This window comes from Tamandua tetradactyla, chromosome 3 (assembly GCF_023851605.1).
Source record: "Tamandua tetradactyla isolate mTamTet1 chromosome 3, mTamTet1.pri, whole genome shotgun sequence".
Classification (NCBI taxonomy): domain Eukaryota; kingdom Metazoa; phylum Chordata; class Mammalia; order Pilosa; family Myrmecophagidae; genus Tamandua; species Tamandua tetradactyla.
This window is the reverse complement of record NC_135329.1, coordinates 137,829,620-137,856,376: the sequence shown is the minus strand read 5'-3', so window position 1 is coordinate 137,856,376 and position 26,757 is coordinate 137,829,620. Positions and strand designations below refer to the sequence as shown.

The 26,757-nt window shown below is 35.4% G+C and overlaps 1 protein-coding gene across 1 annotated transcript in view; it reads left to right on the top strand.

Annotated features, from left to right (window-relative positions):
• The window catches only part of SCN7A (sodium voltage-gated channel alpha subunit 7), a 98,577-nt gene that overhangs the window by 4,542 nt on the left and 67,278 nt on the right, over window positions 1-26,757 (top strand). Inside the window, exons 2-6 of the mRNA XM_077154058.1 lie at window positions 15,208-15,452; window positions 17,360-17,478; window positions 17,843-17,932; window positions 19,206-19,334; window positions 20,788-20,879. Coding sequence (XP_077010173.1) covers window positions 15,208-15,452; window positions 17,360-17,478; window positions 17,843-17,932; window positions 19,206-19,334; window positions 20,788-20,879 — 675 coding nt within the window. The remainder of the gene's footprint in view (window positions 1-15,207; window positions 15,453-17,359; window positions 17,479-17,842; window positions 17,933-19,205; window positions 19,335-20,787; window positions 20,880-26,757) is intronic.

Sequence of the window (26,757 nt, the reverse complement as noted above, 5' to 3'; positions counted from 1 at the left end):
CTTATGTTTTTAAGAATGTTACTTAACTTACAGTCTATCCATGAAATATCGCATATCCCAGGACAGTGCTGGCTGAAAATGTCAGAGTGAGGGAGTTCAGTTCAGAGTTAGTGGATATATTGAGGAACAGAAACTGAAGCCAAAGTGAGTTGATCTTGAGAACACAGCTGCAGGGAGAATTCAGGACAGGGATCAACAAGCAAAAGTCAGTTAAGGCAAGCTAGAGGAACTAAATGTTAGGGACGAGTAAAAAGAGCAGGTTTCAATTAATCAAAGCCAAACTTGAAGTAACTAACCCAATGGAAGAAAAATCCAAAAATTAAACACCAAGTAGATTAGAGTCAAGTGGAAGTTAGAGAGCATCTAATTACACAATCAGGAAATTCCATGTGGGTTGTTGTCATTCCACTCAAGCCATCCTTTATTCCCAACTCTTCAGTGTGCAATTCTTTCTATTTCTGGACTTTTGTAATACATATACGTGGTGATGGTGAGATACTTTCAAGTACTATAGAAACATTAACAGGATGGCAACTGAATCCCATGGCACCTTTTAAGTCCTTCTCCATACATATAATAGGTTTCTTCCCTCCACAAGAAGAAACATTGTACATGCACTAGTGTATAAAACCTTTATAAATCGTTTTATTCAAAGGTAAACAAAGCAAGCTGTTCTCAAAATGATTTTGTTTTCAGTTAACAGTTTATTTGAGGACTCTTTCCATATGCATACTGACAGATCTGTCTCATTCCTCTTTGTTTTACTGAATAGTATTCCATACTAAGAATATACTAGAATTCATATGGCATCCTTACAATGGACATGTGGATTCTTTCTTTCTAGCCTTTATAAGTAAAAGTATATTGTGATTAACATCATTGCACATATGACCTCTCAAATTTCAGCCAGAATATTTATAGGGCAGTTCAATTGCAAGGCCATAAGGGTACATGCAGCTTTATTTTAGAATTGATTGCTAAGCTGACCTACAGAAGCACTACAATAATTTACACTCTCACCCAAAATGTCTGAGAGTGCTCAGTGACACCATATGCCAGTCTGGTAAAGGTCACATCCATTGAACGGAGTCTCAAGTTGGTCTCTAGAGCTTCGTTATTGAAATTATTGATTGTGGTACACTTATCCATATCCTTCAGAGTATCATTAGTTTCAATCATCTTTCCTCATAGTCTTCTGCTTCCTAGAAGACGATGATACAATTTTTTCTGTGCTCCCATAGGAAAACACAGTGTGTCTAATATTATTTGAGCCCTAGCCCCTGGGACAAAAAGGGTTTTAGTCGGAGAGCTTCAAGGGAAAAGCCTCTGCATCTGAGAATTTAGCTGTGAGTCATCGCATAATATGGGAAATATAATATATAAGCCATAATGTGTCTAGTAAGTGCAGTCAAGTACTCCCAACCAACATAAATGTCCATCTAGATTGTTCACTTTACTAAAGCAGGTGCGGGTCCTACAGGTTCAACAATACAGACTGCAGTTCTGATCACATTCACTCTGTCTCCTTCACTCAGGCATGCAGTACCTTCAAGTCCCAGTTAACTTTTTGATCAGCCTTGTCATCATGTTTATTGCTTTTTTCCACAGTAACCTGAATATCATTGGTGTAACAGGCATGATAAAATTCTCAAACCAATGGTTTGAAAACCGCTAAGTGCGTAGCTGTTTACCCTTCAATTCCTATTCCATGTCAGATAAATTGGCACTTGAAATAATTTCCTTACACTGTGGCTCTATTGTCCTATGAGTTTTTTCCTTCATTTTTCTTAATTTATTTTATCTTTCTCTATGGCCTACACTCATGTGTAAACTAATCTGAATCTTTTGGGGAATACATTAAGAGAATAAATAGTTATATATCTGGTAAAAGTAGAACATTTCACAATTCTCTTTGGCAAAGCTAATCTAACATCTGTTTTCTCATCCCTACGATCGACTTTAGCTTCCCAGAAAGAATCGAGATTCATTATTTAGATGCTATAGTTTCAATTCCCTTAGGTGGAAAAAAGTAGGACGAGGGAGGCTGTGGTGGCCCAGTACATCAACTTTGGCTTGTGAAGAATGTGCTTCCCTCCTCAGCCTGACTGCATTACTGGCAAACTCTGCTCTGGGGATCAAACTGAGGCCAGGCAAGTAACTAGGAGGGGGTGAAAGAGAACAGAAAACAGTGACTTCTGGCGTCCCCTTCCTTCCTGGTACTTCATTATCTCTAAGAAAATGCAGCTGCAGTTGCTAATGAGGAAAGCTATCAACACAGCCTCTTCCCTGGAGGCTGACTGACTGAGTGAATGTATAACATCATCCAGCAGGATGCCTTTGAAAATGAGAGGATGCCAATGATAATTAGTCATATGCAGTAGGCATAAATGCAGACTGTCCCCAACAGCACAGGAGTTCTGTTCGTGCAGAGATTGGGCAGGTTGGAAACAACAGAAAAGAGTGTAAGGAAAAGGATAGAGCTGTTATCTTGAAGGGAGTGTGAGTGGAACAACAGAGTAAGGTGGCTGCACCACATTTCTTTGATTTCAAACTTCAGAGCTGTTTGACATTATCACAGCTGTGGCCTAAGTGGCAGTGTCTGATAAGATCATTGCCAGACAGCATAGAGAATGAGAAAAATCTGATAGCTGACAGAAAGCAGGTGCCCAAAGAGAAGAAAGAATGTGGATCATTGGGAAATCCTCTTTTAGAAGAAATATTTTTTAAACAAGTGCTTGCCTTAGTAACTCCAATTTCTTCATCTCTCATAGTTAGAATGTCAGATAAGAAAAAATAATGAAAGAAAACATGATGATGCTTTGTAACGGTGGTTTGGTGAAGTTTGGCTGTGAGCCGAAGGAATCTTTCTGCCTGGCAGACTGCCTCAGGTTCATCTCAAGGGCCCCCTGTCCAAGATATGCTGCATTAGTTTGTCTGGGTTGGGCTTTTAGGTTTTCTGGATTACCTCAGGGATTTCTGAATATGCAGTCAGGAACTGGTACAGCTCTAAGAATCTAAGAGGGGTTTCTTTCCCAATGGCTCTTGGCACCAGGATGTGCTCAGAGACCACCAACCCCATCACCATCTTTGTCCTCTTAGAGGAGTTGAGATTCCTGAGCTACAGATTTGATACTGTCACATCTGGTCGGCCTCCCATGGTTCAAGGCTTTTGTACCTATTACAAGCTAATCCAGAGCTAGACTTGGTGGTAGGGACTTATGATTGGCCTTAAGTGAATACTGGACTGGAATGCCCCTGGCTGGTCACAGATTTAGTGTCTGGAATGGGTTTATGAGCTTGGTTCCACTGCTGAGAAGGGTAACAGTGAAGGCAAAGGAAAATACAACCGCCTGACTGTAGATTAAGAAGAAATTCTATGAGACCAGTTGGTTCTGAGAGGTCTCTAGAGCTCCAGGGAGAGTTCCAGTAATAGAATTTTAAGAAATAGGAATTTAGATCAGGTCTTACATCTCAGGGATGCCAGTTGTATTAAGGACCTCAAGATTGAGGGCAAGTTATGGACTCTGGTTGTGTGACAGAACCTCTTTTGTATTCTTTTGAAAAGGGGCAAAGGGTTCTTTTCTTTCACTTCTTGGGCTCTAATGGGGCCACTGGCCTGGATTTTTTGGTCAAGCATCTGAAAGGCATGGTTCACCAGAAATACAATTCTAGGATGATCCTGGCTCCTTTACAACTTGCTCATTTTTATGGTTTAACAAGGAGCAATTCAGAAATCCTAGAGGCTGATTTTGCACAGCACTGGCAAAATAGGGGACAGTGGATGGTTCAGAGTGTTGAGTTAGACCATTTTCCCAGGGTCGCTAGTAGTGACACAAAGACCTTTATTGTTTTGGAGGGGTCAAGTAGGAACATTTAAGGCAGAACCAACGTCATTTTTTGTGTTCCTGACAAACCTCCCCTTCCATTGTTTTATCTTAGTCATGGTATCATCCCTTAGTGAGAGAGAAGGCCCTCTTGGCTATCTTATTGCCAGTGATCTGCATTTCTTCCTGGTATTTCAACTGCCACTAAGATCTCCTTGTGGTCATTGCAATCAATAAACTTACAATTGGGTACAGATATGGAGACTTAGTTAACTTTACTTTTAATGTACAATAATCCTATTGTATATGTTCTTTGTCATTCTGAACCTTGTCTTGCAGTTCTCCCTCTCTGAAGGACAGAGACATTAATTTCTCTCAGAATTTTGGAAAGTTTGACAATCCGTGAAATCTAAGTCCATTGATGTTTGGGGTAATTTTAAATTTTGTTTCTTTTTCTCTTGAAACTTTAAACATTTTCAGAGATAGTCAAGCTAAGACATGGTCTTTACTTGTTTACAATTCTGTCTCCCTTGTCCTTAAATTCAGAGACTCTATTTTAGCTATATTTCTAGCCCTAGTAAATGCAACAGTACTTGGCAGTTAATAAGTATCAAGTATATGTTCCATAAGTTATTACAAAATAAATGAGTCAAAAGCAAATACCAGGGCAGTACATCGGCGGCTCAGTGGCAAGAATTATCGCCTGCCAATCTGGAGACTCAGGTTTGATTCTCAGAGCCTGCCCATGCCAAAAAAAAAGCAAATACCATGGTTGAACTAAATGCCCTATGTGACATATCAAACTGCAAGGACAACCTTGTGAAGAATAATTGGGCTTCACTTTAATGCTTCTGATAGAAAAATTTCAAAATACAGACTTATAAACAAAAATAAGTGCACATGATTATATTTTGGAGAGACTTAGTTGTTTAAAATTTCTTTCTGCAAGATAACATATTCCAAAAATGTGATAATGAGTTCTGAGGGGGCCTGAGAAGGGGTTAGGGTAAGGGAAGTAAGGAAGAATATAGCTGGTTAATCAAGAAATCTGGAGCCAGGTAAAGCCCAGATCTAAGACTCCAGGGTAGGTAAGTCCTGGTTTAGGCAGATATTTTGAGGAGCCTTTACCAATATTGGCTAAATGGTGAGAGAATGCTCTTATAGAAAGAATCTAAGGGCAAGATCCATGGATCAAAATCATGTTAAGTCAAGAAAGAGTGAAATAATCTTAGGGGAAAGAAATAGAGTTGGAATAAAGAAAGTGACAACTTCATAAGTTTAAACACATGTAAATAGAAGAAGAATCCAAGAATATAGATTAGTTATCCAACAAATGGTCTGAAGCAAGAGCCAGTTTTGGAGACAAGACTTATTTTTACCACAGTAATCTGTTACTATTACCTATGAGATGGTAAGATCCATCCAGCTAGCTGCCTTTGAGTTTGTCCTCTCACACAGCAATAGTTCTACCTTTGGAACTTTGGGTCATTAAGGAATAATTGTGCTGTGTTCTGGATTGTACTTATAATTAAAAAAATTAGAATTTCCTTCTATTCCTCTGAACTGTACACTTAAAGTGGATACATTGACAAATTCATGTCATATGGATGTTACAACATTAATTTAAAAATCAAACCAAACTAAAGCTTTTTTTCTATACCTGACTGGAATGGTAGATTTTGGAGAGAAGTATGAATCTACCTTTTTTTCTCCAGGATTCATCAACCTGTGATCTTAAACCTTCAAGCTTAATTCAGTACAAGAAAGTAATACGGGAGAAAGGAGGCTTATGGACATCCAAAATGTTCATAGCATGTTTGATTTTTTTTATTGGACAGATTGGGCTGCAACTCACAGCATGCTGTCACAGTGTTCACACATAGCAAGTGAGAGGCAATACGTATAAGAGGAAGAACTCCTTTAAGTATTCCATTTAGTGCATGTCTGGCAACAAATTTATTTAGTTCTGTTTATCTGAAAATATCTTCATTTCAGCATACAGAGAAAGGGTATTTTTGTTGCATGTGAATTTTAGTTTTACAATTTTATTCTTTCAAAACTTTTAAGTTATTGTTACATTGTCTTCTCATTTCCATTTTTCTAATGAGGATAAAGAGATCACACTTGCCATTATTTCCCAATACATAATTTGTTATTTTTCTTTAGCTCCTTTCAAGACTTTGACTATGACATATCTTATTATTTACTTTTAGGTATGATTCAGGTGATGAATATAGCTGCCAAGTTGACAAGGGGTGAACTGTCATGGTGAGATTCATGTGTCAACTTGGCCAGGTGGTGGTACCTGTTTGTCTGGTTGGGCAAGTGCTGGCCTGTCTTTTGCTATGAGGATATTTCATAGAATTAAATCATAATCACACCAGCTACATCCACAGCTGATTCCATTTGTAATCAGCCAAGGCGAATGTTTTCTTTAATGAGGACATTTAATCACTGGAAGCTTTTTAAGGAGGATTCAGAAGAGAAAGGCTCTCTTTCTGCTTCAGCCAGTGAGCCTCTCCTGTGGAGTTCATCCAGACCCTCCACTGGAATTGTCAGCTTCACAGCCTGCCCTACAAATTTTGGGCTCTACGTTCCCACGGTTATGTGAGACACTTTTATAAATTTCATATTTATGAATATTTCCAGTTTATTCTGTTTCTCTAAAGAATCCTGACTAATACAGTTCCTATTGCTAAAATTGTTCTTTAAATGTATGCATTTTAATTAGAGAGCCAGTGCCAAGATTGCTTATTATAAATTGTGCCAATATTCAGTACCTGAAAATATTTACTGGACTGCCTATTTCCTCACATTCTAGCCAGTACTTTGTTTCATTAAACTAGGTCTTCCATTTTCAAACATTGTAAATAAATTAATTATGCTTTTTAATATTTCATTTTTTTATTTTTTTACTTATTTTGCATTTAAATCATTGAGGTGTCTAGAATTTGTTTTGATATAATAAGTATGTGGAGCCACAGAATAATAAGAATTGCCCAATTCTGAGTCTCCCACAGATGCTTCACAAACAATACAGTACAAAAAGAAAAACAAGTAAAACCCATAAAACCCACATTGTAAGCATAACTAAAAGTCAAAGAATGTCCAAACTTCAAAATGACAGTGAAAGAAAAGTACATTCAAATCCATTTGAGCTTTTTCTCATTCTCTCTTTAAATCTCTGTAGATGGAAGAGAGAACAATGGAGCTAGTGCAGTTCTAAAATTGATTGACAGTGATTGTCAGAGAATTCCCACCCTGAGTATGAAAATACTGAAAAAAAAATCTCCAAGTCTCAGTTACTGAATCTATTTTTCACACTGATTTGAAACAAACTACTCAACTTTTATCTACATCTCTATTATAGTAATGTTTTAAATTATGCCCAATGATAGTAACAAAATCAGTATGGGAGAAAAATAAACCATGCAATAGATTAGAGCCAACACTCAGTTATCTTAAGTTTTATTGTTAGGTGCTATCAGATGCTGCTGTAACCGTCAAAGTTCTTGATTTCCATTAAGGTTCTTGATTTTAAACATAGGAACCATATCTACTGAAAATATGAGTGGCTGTTACTTAGCCCTCCTCTTTTTCCCCTTATCTACCAAAGAAAATGAGAAGAAGTAGCAGCCAAGATTGCAACAACATCATAGAGCCGGACTGTCATGGTTAGGGACAGGTGTCAACTTGGCCAAGTTGTGGTACCTGTTCATCTGATTGGGCAAGCGCTGGCCTGTCTGTTGCAATGAGGACATTTCATAGGATTAGGTCATGATCACATCAACTACATCCACAGCTGATTCCATTTGTAATCAGCCAAAGGGGAGTGTCTTCTGCAATTAGTGATGCTAAATGCAATCATGGGAAGCCTTTTAAGGAGGACTCAGAGGAGACAGGTTGCATTCCTGCTTTGGCTGGTGAGCCTCTCCTGTGGAGTTCGTCCAGGCCATCCATTGGAGTCATCGGCTTCGCAGCCTGCCCTGTGGATTTTGGACTCTGCGTTCCTACGGTCACGTGAGACACTTTCATAAATTTTATATTTGCAAGTGTTCCCTGTTGGTTCTGTTTCTCTAGAGAACCCTAACTAATACACGGACCAATCTCATGAGCACCTATGATACTCAACTCAAACTATCAAAATTGCAACACTGGACAGTCCCACTAATCCATTGTTGCTATGGCACCACAAAATACCTGGAAGTTGTTGCCGAATTTTCTGCCTCCATCACAAAAACATACATTTTCTATAACCCTTCTACATGTTGTTAGAGCCAAAGTCAAAATCTTGAGCTGGTACACGTGATTAACTGGGCCAAGGCCATATGTACGTTTCTTAGATCTATGGGAGCATGGAAAAGTCATTGTCTGGTCCTTCTGGTTCAGTAGCAGGAGGTCCCCTACATGACTGATATGGTAGGGAATTCCCTCAATCTAGATGGAGGATTAGCCTACTAGGCAGCACCCACTTCCCTCTTAATTAAGAACTATGATTCATGCTCACATTCAATTTTATAAAATGGAAAATATTTCACTTTGGCAATACTAATGTAAAGAACATTTGTAAGAAATCCCACCTGACATCAATCTGTCAGCAACTCAGTGAGACAAGTTGGCAGCAAAGAGATCATACTAGGTTCATTGGTGTTAGGATATTCCTAAAGTAGACACACTAAGACATCAATTATTTACATTGCCTAAAAAAAAATTTACAATGTGTGCATACTTCTGTGATGTACCTTAAAGGAGACCTAAATTTAGGTAGACATGCCTGGATTAGCATCTATCTCTACCACTAACTAAATTTATAATGATGCATAAGTCATCAGATTCACAAATCTCTGTTGCTTCATCTGTAAAATGGTGATCACAAAGATGATGTGAGAAAATACAACTAGAAACATCTATCCAGTCTGATACCTCCCATATGGTAGTCAATCAGTGTTCTAGTCTGCTAGCTGCCAGAATGCAATATACCAGAAACAGAATGGCTTTTAAAAAGAGGAATTTAATAAGTTGCTAGTTTACAGTTCTAAGACTGAAAAAAATGTCCCAATTAAAACAAGTCTATAGAAATGTCAAATCAAAGGCATCCAGGTAAAGATACCTTGGTTCAAGAAGGCCAGTAAAGTTCAAGGTTTCTCTTTCAAGTGCAAGGGCACTTGGCGAACACAGTCAGAGTTTCTCTCTCATCTGGAAGGGCACATGGCAAACATGGCATCATCTGCTAGCTTCCTCTCCTGGCTTCCTGTTTCATGAAGTTCCCTGGGAGGCATTTTCCTTTATCATTTCCAAAGGTCACCAGCTGGTGGACTCTGCTTCTCATGGCTGTGTTGTTCTGCTCTGCTCTCTCCAAATCTCTCTCATTCTCCAAAATGTTTCCTCTTATAGGACTTCAGGAGACCGATTCAAATGGGTGGAGACATGCCTCCAGCTAATCCAGTTTAGCAACCACTCTTGATCAAATCACATCTCCGGGGAGATGATCTAATTACAGTTTCAAACATACAATACTGAATAGGGATTAGAAAAAATGGGTACCTTTACAAAATGGGATTAGGATTAAAACATGGCTTTTCTAGGGTACATACATCATTTCAAACCAGCACAGTCAGTGTTTGAAAGGATGTATGTTCCCTAGAAAAGCCATGTTTCAATCAAACTCTCATTTTGTAAAGGCAGAATAATCCCTCTTCAATACTGTATGTTTGAATCTGCAATTGGATCATCTCCCTGGAGATGTGATTTAATCAAGAGTGGTTGTTAAACTGGATTATGTGACGACATGTCTTCACCCGTTCTGGTGGGTCTTGATTAGTTTCTGAAGTCCTATAAAAGAGGAAACATTTTGGAGAAGGAGGGAGATTCAGAGAGAGCAGTGCGGAATGACATAGCCACGAGAAGCAGAGTCCACCAGCCAGTGACCTTTAGAGATGAAGAAGGAAAATGCCTCCTGGGGAACAGGAAGCCAGGAGAAGACTCTGGCAGATGATGCCATGTTCGCCATGTGCCTTTCAAGCTGAGAGAGAAGCCCTGACTGTGTCTGCCATGTGCCATCTCACTTGAGAGAGATATCCTGAACTTCATTGGCCTTCTTGAACCAAGGTATCTTTCCCTGGATGGATGCCTTTCATTGGGCATTTCTATGGACTTGTTTTAACTGGGATATTTTCTCGGCCTTAGAACTGTAAACCAGCAACTCATTAAATTCCCCTTTTAAAGAGCCATTCTGTTTCTGGTATATTGCATTCCGGCAGCTAGTAAACTAGAACAGTCAGTATGCCCATAATTGTAACTGCCATAATTATTTTGATGAATTTTTATTCTCAGATGCTTGAGATATGTTTTCAGAATATTTTATCTGCAAGTATGTACTCCTTTTTTCCCTACTTCTGCTGATTCTGCATCTTTCAACTGATACACAGAGAAAAATGGCTTCCACTTTAATCAACAATATAAAATAGTACAACTGGAACTTATTAGAATCCAAGCATGAACTGAATTTGATATAATTCCTGCCCAAAGGTTACTTTAGCTATTCAATTTTTTAGAAAGGCAGTCTAATGGGCATATTAACTATTAATCTTTCTACATTTTCAAGTTTTAGCACTGTATTAAGATAGCTCACCGGAAAGCTTAGTGCTTGGACCATGTTATCTAAATTCCCTTCAGAAATGCTTTTACTGAATTATGATTTAATGTTTAATAATTTATGGTCTGCACTCAGCCATCTAGAGGTCTGAAGCAAGCCAGTTCCATTTGAAAAGTACCTTTATTTCTTTGCAATATCGTAGAAGACAATGCTCGCTATCCATTCATTCATCTAGCTGACAACCCAGGATAGTTTCATTCAACATCAAAATCACCACTCAAGGAGTCCTATGGGAGGAGTCCATTCTCGATGGGAGAGAATTAGCACTGATGAAGTAAACACTTCAGTCCAGACTTTTGTGTATGGTCTAATTTAATCTTTATGACTGTGAGACATATGAGGGTTTCCAAATTTTACATATGAGGAAACTGAGATTCAGGGTAAATTGTTAGGTTCTCATAGCTAGAAGGTAGAAGAATGAGGAGTCAAAGATTATTGGAAAATGATGTATAAGCAGAAAAAAAATGAGGGTGTACTTGGACTATGAAGTAAAAATACTGGTTGATGAATTCAATCTTAAAGGTTTCAGTAGAAACTGTCCAAAAATATTTTCATATTAGACCCAGAATCTTGGTGATAAGTTTGCAACCTCCTTTTGTATCTACTTTTAAGAACAAAATTTTTTACATACATAAGCTTAATAATGTTTGTTAGCAGTCAGAACAGATTTCTAAAACTACTTTTATTTCAATCTGGGAAGACAGATATAAGAATTATTTTGATTTTTTAAAATTCTATGCTTCATAGACTTTGTTTAGCTAATATTTTATCCAATTTTTTAGATCTTGTGGTACTAAGCAATAACATCAATTCAAAAATTTTAAGATTAGAAGGTTCTACCCGTTCAATACTTGGATCTGACCCTAGTTTCAACAAGTCCATCCTTCCGCATTGCTATTTAGGGGGAAGGCCTAATGTCCAAATAACCCCCTTCCATTTTGTTTTATAGCTTTTAAGAAAGCTCTTTGCTATTTTGAAGCAAAAACTATTCATGCTTTGTTGCATTAATCCGAGTTCGTATTTGTTAAATTTTGTTAAATAATATGCATATTTAATTTCTCTTTCACCTGAGAATCATTCAAACATCTGAAAGCAAATCTCTGAGTTTTTGTTTTATTTATTTTTTATTTTTTAGTTTTGTTGTTGTTGTTCCCTATGAGTCTTTTGTGCATTGACTATACATCTTCTGTTCTTTTGACTGGTCTGTGTTTGGTGTGATTTTGAGTTTGATCAGTATTCTGGTCCCATTTGAAAACTCTCCAGTTTACTTTCATACCCTTTGGGTATGGTGTTCAGAGGTTATGGCGGTGTAGAAACATACTGCTTCTCCCCTTTCTCCTCAACACAGACAAACGTTATAGTAGCTTTCTTGGCAGGCACAAACTAGTATTGATTTGTATTGCAATTACTATTAAGTAAAACCCCTTGGCAGTTTTCTCTCTTGCAAAAGCTTATCTGTTCTATACTGCACTTGTGAGGATGGGCTGTTTTGGTTCAAATTTCAAAGCCCTCCATTTATTCCTAATGTATGTTACTATCATATATGGTCCATTATTCTGAGATGTTTTATTTTATCACATATAAATTCATTTTCACGTCCAACATATTATGTGCCCATCACTAAGCATTTTATCCCATATTAGTTTATTTTATCCTTATTCATTCTAAGGATGAATCCCAATCTTATGACTGAAAAAACAAGCTCAAGAGTACTAAGTAATTTCATTGAGGTCTCTCACAACTTTATTAACAGAGTTTAGGCAAGTAGGTAGGTCTAACTGATTCCCAAGTTCATGATTTTTTGTTTGTTTTATTTGTTTCTGCTAGACCATTTCTCAACCAAATTGTTGACATGTTGAATGGGCAAGTAGGTTACAGAGAACAAGGGTATGCCATATCTATTTGTCAGAAGTTTTGGACAAAAGCCTTGGGCCCTTTATAAATCTATTTTATTATAAGGTCATCCAGCACTTGTTTTCATGTTGTAAGACATTTAATAAGTTGATTTACAAAAGCCCAAATATATATTTTATTTCATTTTCATGATTAAATAATATAGACTTGTGGTGAGAATATAAAGATTAAAAATTAATCATGAGTAGGATTGTTTTCTGGTAAAAAGAAAAAAATCACTGAGCAGCTAGTAATTGTTATAAAGCCTATGTATATCATTATTATTATTATTATTATTATTATTATTATTATTATTATTTTTGGAGAGGTATAATGACCTTTAGTTCTTCACCTAGAAAAGTATGCAAAATTTAAAGAGCAAATTCGAAATGACAAAACGGTATGAAGATACAGCTAATTGTTAAGATAGGAAACAGAAGAACCCTAAAAGCAAAATAACGAGATCAACCAGTAGTTACTTTTGGAAGCATTACTATATTATACCAAAATGGAGTAATTCCTTTTTATAAATGATGCCTATGAGTAATTAAGAAAGTATTTAACACATATTCAAGGATCTCTTTATAAGGAATACAGTTTTGAAAGCTTCATTAAATATTTTAAAGGGAGAAGACTTCAGATTTAAGAGAAATTTCTATTATCTGTAGCTTTTAATTCGTACTTATTCATAGCATCTTGATCTCCTCAAAAAAGTTTAATAAGTGAAGTGATACTGTACACATGTTTGTGTGTGTGTCTGATGTATATGAAGAAACTTTTTAAAAATTTTAATGTGTCAATTTGTACATGATATTGAGAAAATTATTTTTTAAATGAGCGTATTTCTATTTGTAATGGTGAGTTTTATATTAGTCTAGAGATATCTTCAAATAGACATATACAGATTTCCCTAGTCTATATTTCTCTCTTTAAAATTGCTTTCCACCCTGTCCCTGCAAAATCCCTTGAAGAGCATGGGCACAAGCAGTCACTGCTGTTACTAAATTATACTTCTCTCTAGCCACAATGACTGGATTAACAGAAATGAATTCATGTGCTGGGCTAGGTAAATCAGATTACCTTTTCATTAAAATTTTTGAGATATACATTCTATGCATATGATGGGAACTTAAACTGAAAAATCAAATAAAGTTGAGGCTGGGATGGGATTGTTGGTCCATTTGTACTGGACAGCAAAGGAAGCTGTTCTTCAAGTAGAATGGAGCAAACAAGAAAAGAAAAGGAAAAAGTCCAGGAAACTGTGAACCCATGAAAAACATAGTCTATCTCAATACTTGACTCTCCATAATTATTTCCCATGACACAAAAATGTACTATGTGTCTCCTCCTTGGATGTCTTAGATACCTTTTTCAGTATTTAAAGTCCCCTCTTGCCTTTTACCTAAGCTTGCAGTAGGAGCCTGATTTTTTCAATAATTGGTATCGCATTAAGATTAAATTACCTTTTTTCTCACTTTCCATTAATAGTCCAATAATACATTGAACTATTAAAGAACACAATTTCATACAAAAATGCAAAATTCTAGAGTAGAATCTATGTGTACGTACATGTATTTGATTCCTTAGAAAAATCTTCACAGAAAGAATTTTCACTAGTGCCAGCCCTATGAGAGACAAAATATACACATGCAAAATGACATAAAATCAAGTAAAAATGTCTCATTCTTCATTGCAATTATAAAACTAACTAAGAGTTTAGGGGGAAGAAAATGAAGGCAAATCAATCGCTTGTCACTGAGTAGGATCTCTTGAAGAGAATGTTTTGACAAGAATTGGGGTGGAGGTAATCAATAAAAGGACGTTTGTTTTTCTTTTATATGACAGTAAAAACAAGGTTCAGGAGTGGTGACTTGCATGAAATTATGTTTGATGAAGATTATTTGAGTGAACTGTAAGATGATTTCAAATAGGTAAAAATTAGAGATAAGAAAAACCTGTGATGATAACTAGAACCACCTAGGTATAGAATTAATAAGATAACTACTTTGAAGTATATATGTAAGCAATGGATAATATTAAGATACAACATAGAAAATAATTGTAAGAAAGTTATTTGTTTGGAGGGGTTGATTACCAAAGGAAAAAAAAAATCACGAAAATCTAGGGTAATTAGTTTTGAGTTTGAGTTTAGTTTTCACAATGACAATAAGGTTAGAAAGTAGTTCTAGTCATGAGAAAGGGAATGGATTTTGTTTTTACTTGTTATGGTGCTGCCGTTGAAAGATTGCCACATAGTAGGAGACAGAGAGTGTTTTGGGAAATGTACTTGGTAAATATCCATATATACAGAATAATTAAAACTCTGTGCTTACCAGGCTTTCACCAAAGAGATGGGTATAATAGAGGAGAAAATTAGAACTTTAAGGGATATCAGAGTTTAAATTTGGGAGGAACTGAGTCAAGGAGAAATAGTCATAGATATAAGAATAAACTAGAAGAACAGGACCCAGAGCTAATAAAGGCTGAGTTTAGGCAAGAAAACTCTAGTCAGTGGTTAAACACATCTGAGGGTGAAATATTTGATATTGCTAGACAAAGATCTCTAGTGACTTTAGAAGTTATTTATTAGAGTGGAGGAGTTGAAAGGCAGATTTCAGTAAAAGGAAGAGAACTCAAGGGATACTCAAATGAAGCAAAATGACAACAAAACCCAGTTATGACAACTCAGATTTCTACAAAATTCAGAAATGGGTTCTTAGTATGCATGTGTTCAGTTTGCTGTTCTCTTTTGTTCAAATGTTAACCTTCTGTAATTTTAAGAATTTTCTTTGTATAACCAACTTCTACAAAAAATTGAAGAAACTTTTTTTCCAGGTGAAAATTTGGAAATGTTGCCTTCCCCAGAAGATAAGGGCCTTGTCCCTTTCACCAGAGAGTCTCTTGAATTGATGAAACAGCACATTGCTAAAAAACACAATGAGGAATGTGATAAAGAAGACTCAAAGCCGAGTGCTGACTTAGAAGCTGGCAATGAGCTTCCATTGGCTTATGGAAACCTTTCTCCAGGAATGGTGTCCGTGCCCTTAGAAGATGTGGATCCATACTACAAGAATAAAAATGTGAGAATTTGCTGAACTTGTTGTGACTAAATTTTTATTATTTTATTTTTCAGACATTAAAATTGTAATTGAAATAGTATAAAAACAAAGAGATTGAAGAATAGGTTAAGATGTCATTTTAAATTATAAGGAACTGCATTAAGATATTTCATTTTTGAAGCATGCAGATTTGAGATTTTTATCAAAACTAATGCCTGGTTGACTAGTTTGAGTTTGGCTACTTTACTTTTTTAATAGATTGCACTATCATGTCTTAATGTAAAGGACTTATTTTATGGGAGCATAGTGATTGTCACTTATGTGTATCAATTTTAAAATAATTATACAATGCTTAGAGTATACTCCAGGATTTCAGATGTTCAACTTGGTGAGCTTACTCAGTAATTAGGAAATTAAAGCCAACCATTATTTTATTTATCACTTTTATTCATGTAAACATTCATGCATGCTCAGGCTATTTTATCTCAAGATGCCTTAAGGCGCCTATTAAATGTATGAACAGTCCAAGAACAGGCATTAAAGACAAAGTATAAGAATAATTATGTTTAGAAAGGCAGAGACTGTATGGATTGGCAAAGCTTGAAGAACCTTCATTACAAAGATAGAATTTGAGTTATAGCCTAATGAACTACTTCATGTTTAATAAAGTAAAAAGGATGGCATTCTGTGAATAGATAAGAGGAGTCTCATTCTGGAATGCTGGAATGGGGAAAAGATTGATACTTTAAATGGAACCCAAGAGCTGTGTTTCAAGTTTTGCGAAATAATAAAGAGGTGTCAACATGGATTTAAAAAGAAGTGAAATGATGAATGTATCTTTGGTGAATTTTGAAATTATTCTGGAAAATAATATGGAGAGCCCTTTTTGATAACCAGATTTATTTCCTTTGTCTCCTTTTTATTTTTTCTTTGTATATAAATTGTAAAAAGTAAAAAAGATAAGGAAAATAGGGGCCAAAAGGCCCACAGGTTGTATGCTGGAAAAGAGGAAAATTATAGCATAATTTGGTACCCATGTAGAAAATGTATTCATAAACTTTTGGTGAATATATGTTGTATCCACTAATATATATAAATGTATATACAAGAATATAAATATCAATAAATATGTGCTGTATATATACCTACACATCAATATATATTATAAAATATATAACATATTAGTATATTATATATGGATAATATATCTAATGCATTTAAAGTATATATCATATATTACATTATATACTATATATTACAATATGCTGTTTTATAGATGAAATATAATATTCACTATATAAGATAATATTTACACACACAATACAAAGAGCACATAGGTGCACACACAAACACATAATCCAATTTTAGAATATTTCTGCTCTTTCATTATTTTTGTTAGAATTCTAATGCTTCTTCATACTAACATGTTAGGGTTCCATGATCTAAATTTCCATTTTAGATATGTTTGTGTCTATAGTGTCGAACAAGTGAGGTTTTATGTAAAAGGTAATTATTAATGATTAATATAATATTCCAGTACATTACATCTTCTTTACTATTGTAATTCTATGTCTAATTGCTTTGAAATCAGGCTAATTTTTTTTTTTCATTCGTTGAATTCTGAGACCTATCACCTCTGGTACTTTAAATGTATCTCCATGAATCATCAGGATTTAGTTTTCTTCCTGCAATGTTAGCTCTGTGGGGATTGCTATACAGCAAATGTCTTTCTTGGGTAGATAAAAAAAGTGTTGGGAAAACCTGATATCCATTAAAATAGTTAAAAACCTTTCCATTTGGTTTAGTCTGGAGACAAATATCAAAATATCAGAAAAGCATAGCTGCTATGATCATTGGTAATATGTTGTATAATTGATGAGATTTTAGTTCCGAGTTTTCATTTCACTTGATGTTCTTTCCTTCTACAGACTTTCCTGGTATTAAATAAAAAGAGAACAATCTTCAGATTCAGTGCCACTTCCACCTGGTGTACTCTGTCACCTTTCAGTTCTATTCGAGAAACAACCATTAAGGTTTTGGTACATCCATATCCTTTTCTGTTGGTTTGTTGACTATGATTTACATTGTGCTGATATCAAGTGCAGCAATTCCATTATTCAGATGTTGCTACAGCCTTCTTCTCCTTTGAATTGACCTCTCATTTTAAATCACAGAGATTTGGATTATTACGCCCTAATTGTTCCATATTTTAAAATAGATTTAAAATAGATTTCATAATACAGTATAGTAAATATTAACAAATCTTAGTCCCCATTGCTTTTCAATAACGGTAGTATATTTTTCATATTTAAGGAACTATTTTAGCTCATGTATGTATATAACTGTAAAAAGATAATGAAACATATATTTTCCAATATTATTTTTATATAATATTCCTTAACTGTAACTACCCTTTTTCAACTGTTAATTTTCATTAGTGTCCTGATTGACTGCATATTCATGACCATGTCTAATTTGCCAAAATTTACACAAACATTGGAGTAAGTTATGTATTTTATTGTATATAGTATCATATGAAATATTATATGTTGTATCACAAAACACTGTATTCTATAACATTATGAAATTTAATATCTGTACTTTAATATATATTCTGATATATGTGTATGTATATATATATAAATATGCACATAGCAGAAATGAATGAATTTTCCAAGCAAAATATATATTTCATATAACTTAATATATATGTATATGTGATATATAAATTAGATATATGTAATATATGTATATATTTTATATGTATGTGCATATAATTCATGTGTATAGGTATATATTCATAATTGATATATGCAATCTCATATATATGCATATATACATATATATAATTTAAAATATGTATATATCAATTTAAAAATTTTAACAGTTTTTTCTGTCCTTTCATTAATTTTGGCTAGAATTTTCCAATATGTTCAGTTTACACGAGAAAAACTTTTGAGTCTTTAACTATATATTTATGTCTATAATATCACTGAAATGGAGTTTTGTTTTGAGTGTAATTATTAGTGATTGATGTAATATATATCTTGCATCAGGTCACTTTTACTATTACAATCCAAAAATGATTTGCTTTGAACTCAAATAGCTTTTATTCCTTTCCATTCTTTAAAAACATTTACTTATCTTCTATTATATTTCTGTCTTTTTCCGGGGGAATGGTGTGTAAATAGTTTGACTTGCATTAAACTACAATGATAGAAAGACCCATTAAATTTTCTAAGTACGATGGCTTTGTTGAACATTTACCTCCTCAGCCTTAACTCTCTCTACTCTTAAAACTCATTGCTAATGGAAGGTAAATATAACACTGACTCATAAAATTACTGATATAGGCATATGATAAAATTAGGTCTTCATGCTCCTTTACAATTCAGTTAATTTTTTCATGATCCCTAAGTGGAGTAAATTTAACATTTTATATTTTCATCATTTACCTAAAAATATATAATGACTGTCACCTCTGTGTTAGTATTTGTTGAAAAAATTGTTAGACAAATTTCATAGCGATAGTTCTAAGACATAGATCTACCCTAGAAGCCCTGTCTAAGGCCCCATCCTAAGTCTAAGGGGCACTTGGTGTTTTTATGGTTGCTTGGTCAATGGGTTAGTTGGTTTGGGCCTGCCAACTAGATATGGTCTCACTTTTCTGATGACTTATTATCAACAGCCAGACAATTCATCATAATCATAGTATGTTAGAGCTGATGATAAATTATTCTCACTTTTAACATTTATGTGAAAATTTTTCTGCAGGAATACTTTGCTTGGAATTTACACATTTGAAATAGTCGTAAAGCTCATTGCAAGAGGCATCTGGGCAGGTCCTTTTTCTTTCTTTGGTGACCTATGGAACTGGATGGATTTCAGTGTAACTTTGTTTGAGTGAGTATTTCTTTTAGTTGCAAATATCTTAGAGTCTTGCCAAGAAAATTGCTTTTCATGAAGCAACCTTAAATTTGACTAATTTTTCTGCCAGTATAAATTTTCTTTTAAAAGTTGTTTCATATCATAGTCATAGTGAGTTCTCTCAACCAGCTCCAATAAACTAATCCTCAAAATATATAATGAAAATAAAATGAATGAGTTTTTGTCTCTGTTTTCTATCTAGAACAAGAAAGGTAGAGATTGAATTGAGCATTTTAAGTGATTATATTCATAAGCAAAGAATCTCCTGAATTAGGAGAGGTTGCTAACATATTAGACTTTCAGTCACCAATCTTCAATACATTTAGCTATATTACTTAACACCAGTAAACATTCTAGATAGCAGAATAAGATGTTTTAAATATGCACATACATTTGTATTTATTTTCTGGAGTGCTAAACTAAATTCTAATAATTTTGGTGTCCATTCATGTATTTTCTTCAACCCCTCTCTGTTTTATGGCTAAGGGAATCATAGTTGGCAACACACTTCAGCTGAATAGATTTTTTTGGTGACACTTGAGCCCTGAATATAATTTTAATGACATTCTATTTCCAGATTTTTTTGTCAAACTTTTTAAAATGAATTACCTTTATAAAAAGCATCAACAGTGCCTGCCATGTTGTAAGCAATAAGAAAGCTGATAGTTAATATCATTGTAATTATTATCATTTCTATCTCTACTATCAATACCACTATTTCTTGGTCTATTCTTGATGCTGTTGATGCTTGCCAACAATTGTAATGCTAACTATGTGCCAGAAGTTCTTCTAAGCCCTTTACATATCATTTAATCCTCATAAAAAAATTGAGTAAGGAAATATCATATTCCCCATTTTAAACTTGAGAAAACTAAGACAAGAAAGATTAAGTAGCTGTCCATGTCACTCATCTAGTAACTGGTACAGCCTGGATTTCTACACAGATAGTGTGGGTCAAGAATTTACACCCTTAACCACTAACTCATTGCCTTCTATCATCACTGTCATCACCACCACCACCACCACCATCATCATCATCATCAGAAATTTAGATACTTGAAATGAATCCTATTTCTTTAAAAAAAAAATCTATAGCTTTATCTTAATTTAATCTATTGTCTCTGTACTCAGATAACAAAATATTTATACACATAATGTACAATACTTGTTAGGGAATTAAAAGTATTCATAGTAATCAAACTTTAAAAACTCTCTATTTAAATTTTTAGATTAATATTTACCTGCCCACCTTGCACTGTAGCAACATTTTGTCTTCTGATCAATAATAAAACTGTATGTAAAATAGAATAATGGAAGCAAGGGAAATGGTTGGGTATACAGTTCTAAAAATGAGTTGCAAAGAATATTAACCTAAATAAGTAGCATAGACTTAATATGAATTGTGAATAACTCTAATTTAATTCCACAGGCTTATAACCAGATATTCACCTCTAGACTTCACGTCAGTACTAAAAGTTGCAAGAACTTTGAGAATTTTGAAAATTATTCCTTTAAACCAAGGTAAGAAATAGCATTAGGCTCCTTTTCCTGATTATTTTTTGGTACTTCCATGTATTCATTTGAACTCCCCTGTTGTTGCTTAGAGAAAATGCTAAATTGAACAATGTTTAATTAAATTAAATTAATAAAACTGAGTTATCTGAGCTTTATTTGTTTCAGTCACCCCAAGAAAGGCAAGAAAAATTTGCATTTAACTGTTTTTGATTTGGTGTGGGCTCAATACTTATGATGTCAAAATGTAGGGATCAATCAAAACATATTATTTTTTATTATTTATTTTACCTCTTAAATATGAACTTATAAATTGCCCTTAGACTTCTGAGAAATATAACATTCTGAGCAGATGTCTCACCTGACTCATTTTCTTCCTAATCATATCAAGAAGCCAGATGAACAGAAAAAAGAAAAGGAAAAAAAACCCATAAAAAATTCTACTTTGCTCTGAGCACTTGGGTAGGATGCAATCCACATGTCACAAAGCTCAGGGAGGTTCTACTAAATAAGATAGAGCTGTGATCACATTGGTGGAAGGTGCTGAAGGCTAATTTATAGCTCCCCTTCCTGAAGACATTCTAGCAGAAGCCCACTGATACCTTTTAACTTGCTATTCATGAATGAAGAAGAAAAACAATCAGATGGAAACAACTCCATGCAGAGATTTTTGACTGCTACAAGTCAGAAGTATTAATATATAGGTGCATCCAGAATCCCAAGGGCAATTATGATAATACCAAAAATGTGCATCCAGAATCCCAAGGGCAATTATGATAATACCAAAAATAAGATCTACGGGCAACTGCCGTGGGCAGGAGCACCATGGACAAAGCCAGGTATATGCACACTGTATAGCTGGAGTAGGGCTGGGCAAAACAGAGATGGAAAACATAGTGGTGATGGTTGCCTTATCCTGTGAATATACTAAAAACAAAACAAAACAAAAAACATGGGGTTGTGCATATTAAGTGGGTGGATTGTGTGCTCTGCAAATTGTATCTCAATAAAGCTATATATTAAGATGGTGTCAGGCTTGACCAAATCCAATAAGTGAACAAACCAAACAGAAAGAATGAGTTATCCCAGTGGGAATTTTCATGGCTCTAGCTCTCTTACAAAACTTCCCTCAAATTACCCAAACATAAAAATTACATCTCCTGAATCTTCATCTTAATATAGAGGTAAGAATTATAACAAAAATCAGGTGATGCCAAGTTCATACAGAAATGAACATTAAAATACAGTCACTATATCATTATAGTTGAGAGAACAGCCTAGTAGAGAACAAAATCTTTTTTCCACTGGAGAATAAGCAAGGTTTATATATTCAATATTGAGAGTATGAAAGTATTTTTCAAAACACAAAGAGATAATACTATGTAAGAGAAAATAATTCTCTTCTAAAAAAAGTATATGCTTTAAGAAACAGAAGCAATCATAAGAAATCGTTCGGTTTTAGTCCCAAGAGAAGTGAAGAAAACCAAGACATGCATAAACAGAAGATTAAATAAAATAGGCAAATGGAAAGACAGTTGACACTTTTGAGACAAAACATGATAAAAGGTATATTCTAGTAGAATATGAGATGTGTATTAGTTAGGGTTCTCTAGAGAAACAGAATCAACAGGAAACACTTGCAAATATAAAATTTATAAAAGTGTCTCACATAACCATGGGAACACAGAGTACAAAATCCACAGTGCAGGCTGTGAAGCCAACAATTCCGATGGAGGATCTGGACGAACTCCACAGGAGAGGCTTGCCAGCTGAAAAGGGAAGTGAGCCTGTCTCTTCTGAATCCTCCTTAAAAGGCTTCCAATGATTAGATTAAGCATCCACTCATTGCAGAAGACTTGCCCCCTGGTTGACTACAGATGGAATCAGCTGTGAATGCAGCTGATGTGATCATGATTTAATTCTATGAAATGTCCTCATCACAACAGACAGGCCAGCACTTGCCCAACCAGATAAGCAGTCACCACTACTTGGCCAAGTTGATATATGAACCTGACCATGACAGATGGTAAGAAAAGCAGTAAAATAAAGTATTTATTGGTGTATAAAAGGGAAAAATGTATTTAAGGATGAACTGGAGAAGTTTTATATTAATACAGTAGAAACAAAAATTGAAATGGAAAAAAGTACAGGAACTAAGTCCCATGGATAACAGATGATCCTATAAAAGGAAATAGAACAGAAAAAGGGAATAAATACAATAGATAAATTATTCAAATATACATTAAAAATTTTTAAAATGTTTTAACTAGAGAAAAGCCATCCTTGCAATTGGAAAGGGTGATCTTATACTAGACAAAAATAACTAAAAGATATCATCAGATATATTATGAAATTTTTTAAGTTTACAAAATTGAAGAATAAAAATATTGTAAAAATCCTATAAGAAAAAAAAACGGAGAAAGAGAAACCACTGAAAAGTCAGCCTAGACCTCTTGATAATATTTAACGTAAATGGGCAATGGAGTTTCAGAGCTGGGAATGGGAAGTCAGGGAGGTTGTAGCATAATATTTCTATACCTGCCTGTCATTTACATATGAAGCCAACAGAAAGATATTCTTAGGCATGAACAAGTACTGAAATTTTATAACCTATATACCTTTTCTGATTATCTACTGAAAAGAAAAAAAAATGTTTTGAATGTATGAAAAGAGAATATTCAGCAATGGAAAGATTTAGTTCCAAAACTAATTATCACAGGCTCTGAAACAATTCTCAACGGAGAAGGATTTCCAAATTGCTGCTATTAGTGGGATTGCAAAACAGAATTCAAATATTATATATCAGAAGTGGCAACATGGACATCTGTGGTCCATTCTTGAACTAGAGACATAGTTTCTGTTTTAGGAAACTTCAAAATAGATGCCAACATTATGAAAATCTAGTGATTTTACATAAAAAACTAAATGCACTTCAATTACTTGTCAGCATCCATCTGCTTCCATTCCTGCATAACAATAAGCAGCTATGGTTGAGAAGTAGCTGTCCCTTTAAATCAGGCATATTCTTCCAAGTCCCCTCCACTCCCTATTTGCATGAATGTAGGTTTCCTAATAGACCCATTGTGAATGCCACCCTTTGTAAGGCTAATTTAGGAAAATAAATACAATTGGCTTAGATTTTTCTGTTGAGGCTGATATTTTAATACTAGCTCAGAAATAAAATTAAGCTTTATAACAGACACATATAAACTAAAACAAAATGGAAGTTTAAAGTTAAATATGCCAAGAAATCAAAGTCAAAATTGGCATTTGGTTCAGGCCTTTCTAAAGATCATCTGATTGGTCAAATCGAATATGAAAATTATTAAGAAATTTTATTCTGTAAAAAAATGTGATGATGATAACTTTACCTTCAACATATCACCACCAAAATTAAAACTCCATAAAAAATGGGATATCATATATATGTGTGTGTGCGTGTGCGTGCGCGTGTGTGTATTTAATTAAAACTTGCAATTGTAACTGAGAAGTTAGGATTTAAGTGATGATTATAATTACAAAGCCATTACATAAATATCCCTTTTTACTTTCTGGTATATTAAAGTAGACAAAGGGAAATACCTGAAATCCATGAACTATAATTAAGCTGCCAGATATCTAATAATGATTGTAAAAGCCCTTATCTTATGCCTTGGTATTGTAAAACTATTGTTCCCTTCTTTAAAAGTAGTTTGTAAGGCAAAGGCCCTAATGCTGATGAAGAATTTGCATTTGCCATTCATTAACCAGCTCTAGCACTTTACATTTGTAGCTTGTATCAGCTAGACTCTGCTTTTGAAATAACTCTGCCTCCCTGCCTTTCCGCTTACATTTTTACTATTGAAATAATAACTCCGCCTCCTTTTCTGCTTAGAACTTGCTATTTGACATTGTAATGACCTCATGCCTCCTTATTAAAATAAATAAAAACCTTGAACCCCCTAAACTCAGGGAGATAGATTTTAGGTCACTAGGTCATCTATCTCCTGTTATGCATAATACATTGTCGAGTAACAAATGGTGAATCCAGATAGGAGAATCAGGAGATCATATGGTCTCTTGGCCTAAAAATTGGTCTTCAAGAATTTTAGTAATTCTGATAGTACTATAGTATCAAAAGATGGGCAAGTTTTAGGTTAATGAGCACAATGGCTCAGATGATGTAGTTAGAGATGATTTATTTATTGAGCATACGCAGATTGTGTACATGCTTAGTCACAGAAGATATATAGGAAAATGGCTACCTTAATGTAATGATGGTCATGATTTTTAGTATTATAATGAGATATACATCACTTGTAGGTTAAAATCTAAGCTACTGTGCATGTCAGGCATGCCTATTTTGGTTAGATCCAGCTTCAGTTAACAAGATAACTTTGAAATTGGAATGAGTTAGTTCTGGGCTGACCCAAAGCCCTTCATTAATAAACTTTTGGGGCTGGCTTTAGTGATCTAAAGACTCTAAAGTGGAAAAAAGTGGATAAAATGAGGTTTCAGTCACGAGATTTTTATAATTATAAGAAAACAAGATAGAGACTATAGAATCATTATCAGAGATTGAGACGCTGGATGACTAGGTCAGAGATCTGAGGTTTTTCCCTCTGTCTACTCTAATATGCCAGAAAATAAAAAAAGGAATATCTATATAATCATCCAGTACTCATAATCATTCCTTAAATCCTAACTTCTCAATTATAGTAAAAGTAGGAGATAAGCATTTATTTCATAGTCTCAATTAAAAGTGTATATGCAATCCAGATGTCACTTTTCTTTAGCCACTGGAATGACTTTATTTCAACCCTATCCTAATGTCCTCAAGAAACATCTGCACAAGTCACTTAAAAAATAGATTTTCAATTCTCATAAAAACATACAAAATAGCACATACAAGTCACACAACCCCATCCCTCCCCCCTGAGCTCAGCACACATGTACAGCAGTTTACGGCCCTCCCAGATCCATGCACATGCATAGCCCCCGGTCATGCCCCCCAGCTCTGGGCAAACACACCTTTGCAACCAGGCCACCCCCACCCCCAGCCCAAGCAGGCACAACCCTGACCTCCTGCCCCTGAGTTCTGCACATGCATGCACCAGGGCCCAACCCCCCAGACGACCTGCACAGCTACATCCTCCCTGCTGGGTGACACACATTCATGCGTTGATTTTTTGACCTCTGCACCCCAACCCCCTGCTCTGCCAACATGAGCACTTGTCCCAACCCCCAGCACAAGCATCCTGCTTCTACATCTGGCAGGTGCTCATCAGCAAATCTGTGCTACATAGCCCCACCCTGCACACGTGTGCCCACCTGTTCCAATCCCCTCCACACCTGCTCTCCCATGCCAGGGCACTGCCTACCTGATGCCAACTCTCCCCAATGTCCCACAATCCCGCTGACCTGTGCCCACCTCTAAATACTCCCACATCCACATCCAGGGCCCTCTGGACCCCTTCCCCTGTGTAAAGGACACACCCACACCCTGCCATTCCATCATGCCCCAACTTCTGTGCCACCTACACCGTACACCCTAACACGTATGACCCCCACACTTCACATGCCCAGACACATCCTATCTGCACACCAGCCCCCATGCATCCACAGAGCCTCCCCATCTGCCACCCACCTCATGGTACCTCTCTGTCCTCCATGCTGCACCCTGCTCCTGTGCTCCATCTACCTGAGCTGTACCCCATACTCTTAGCTCCCACATAGCACCTTCACAACCCTGCAACCTGCACCCATGCTCTTAGGCACCAGCATAGTGTCCCCAACCTCTACCTATACCTACACTGCAACGCATCACTGCATTGTTATGCCCTGCCTGATGCACCACATCTTGCTCCACATCCATCCTGCAAATACAAAGCTTTAGACTACTGCAGGA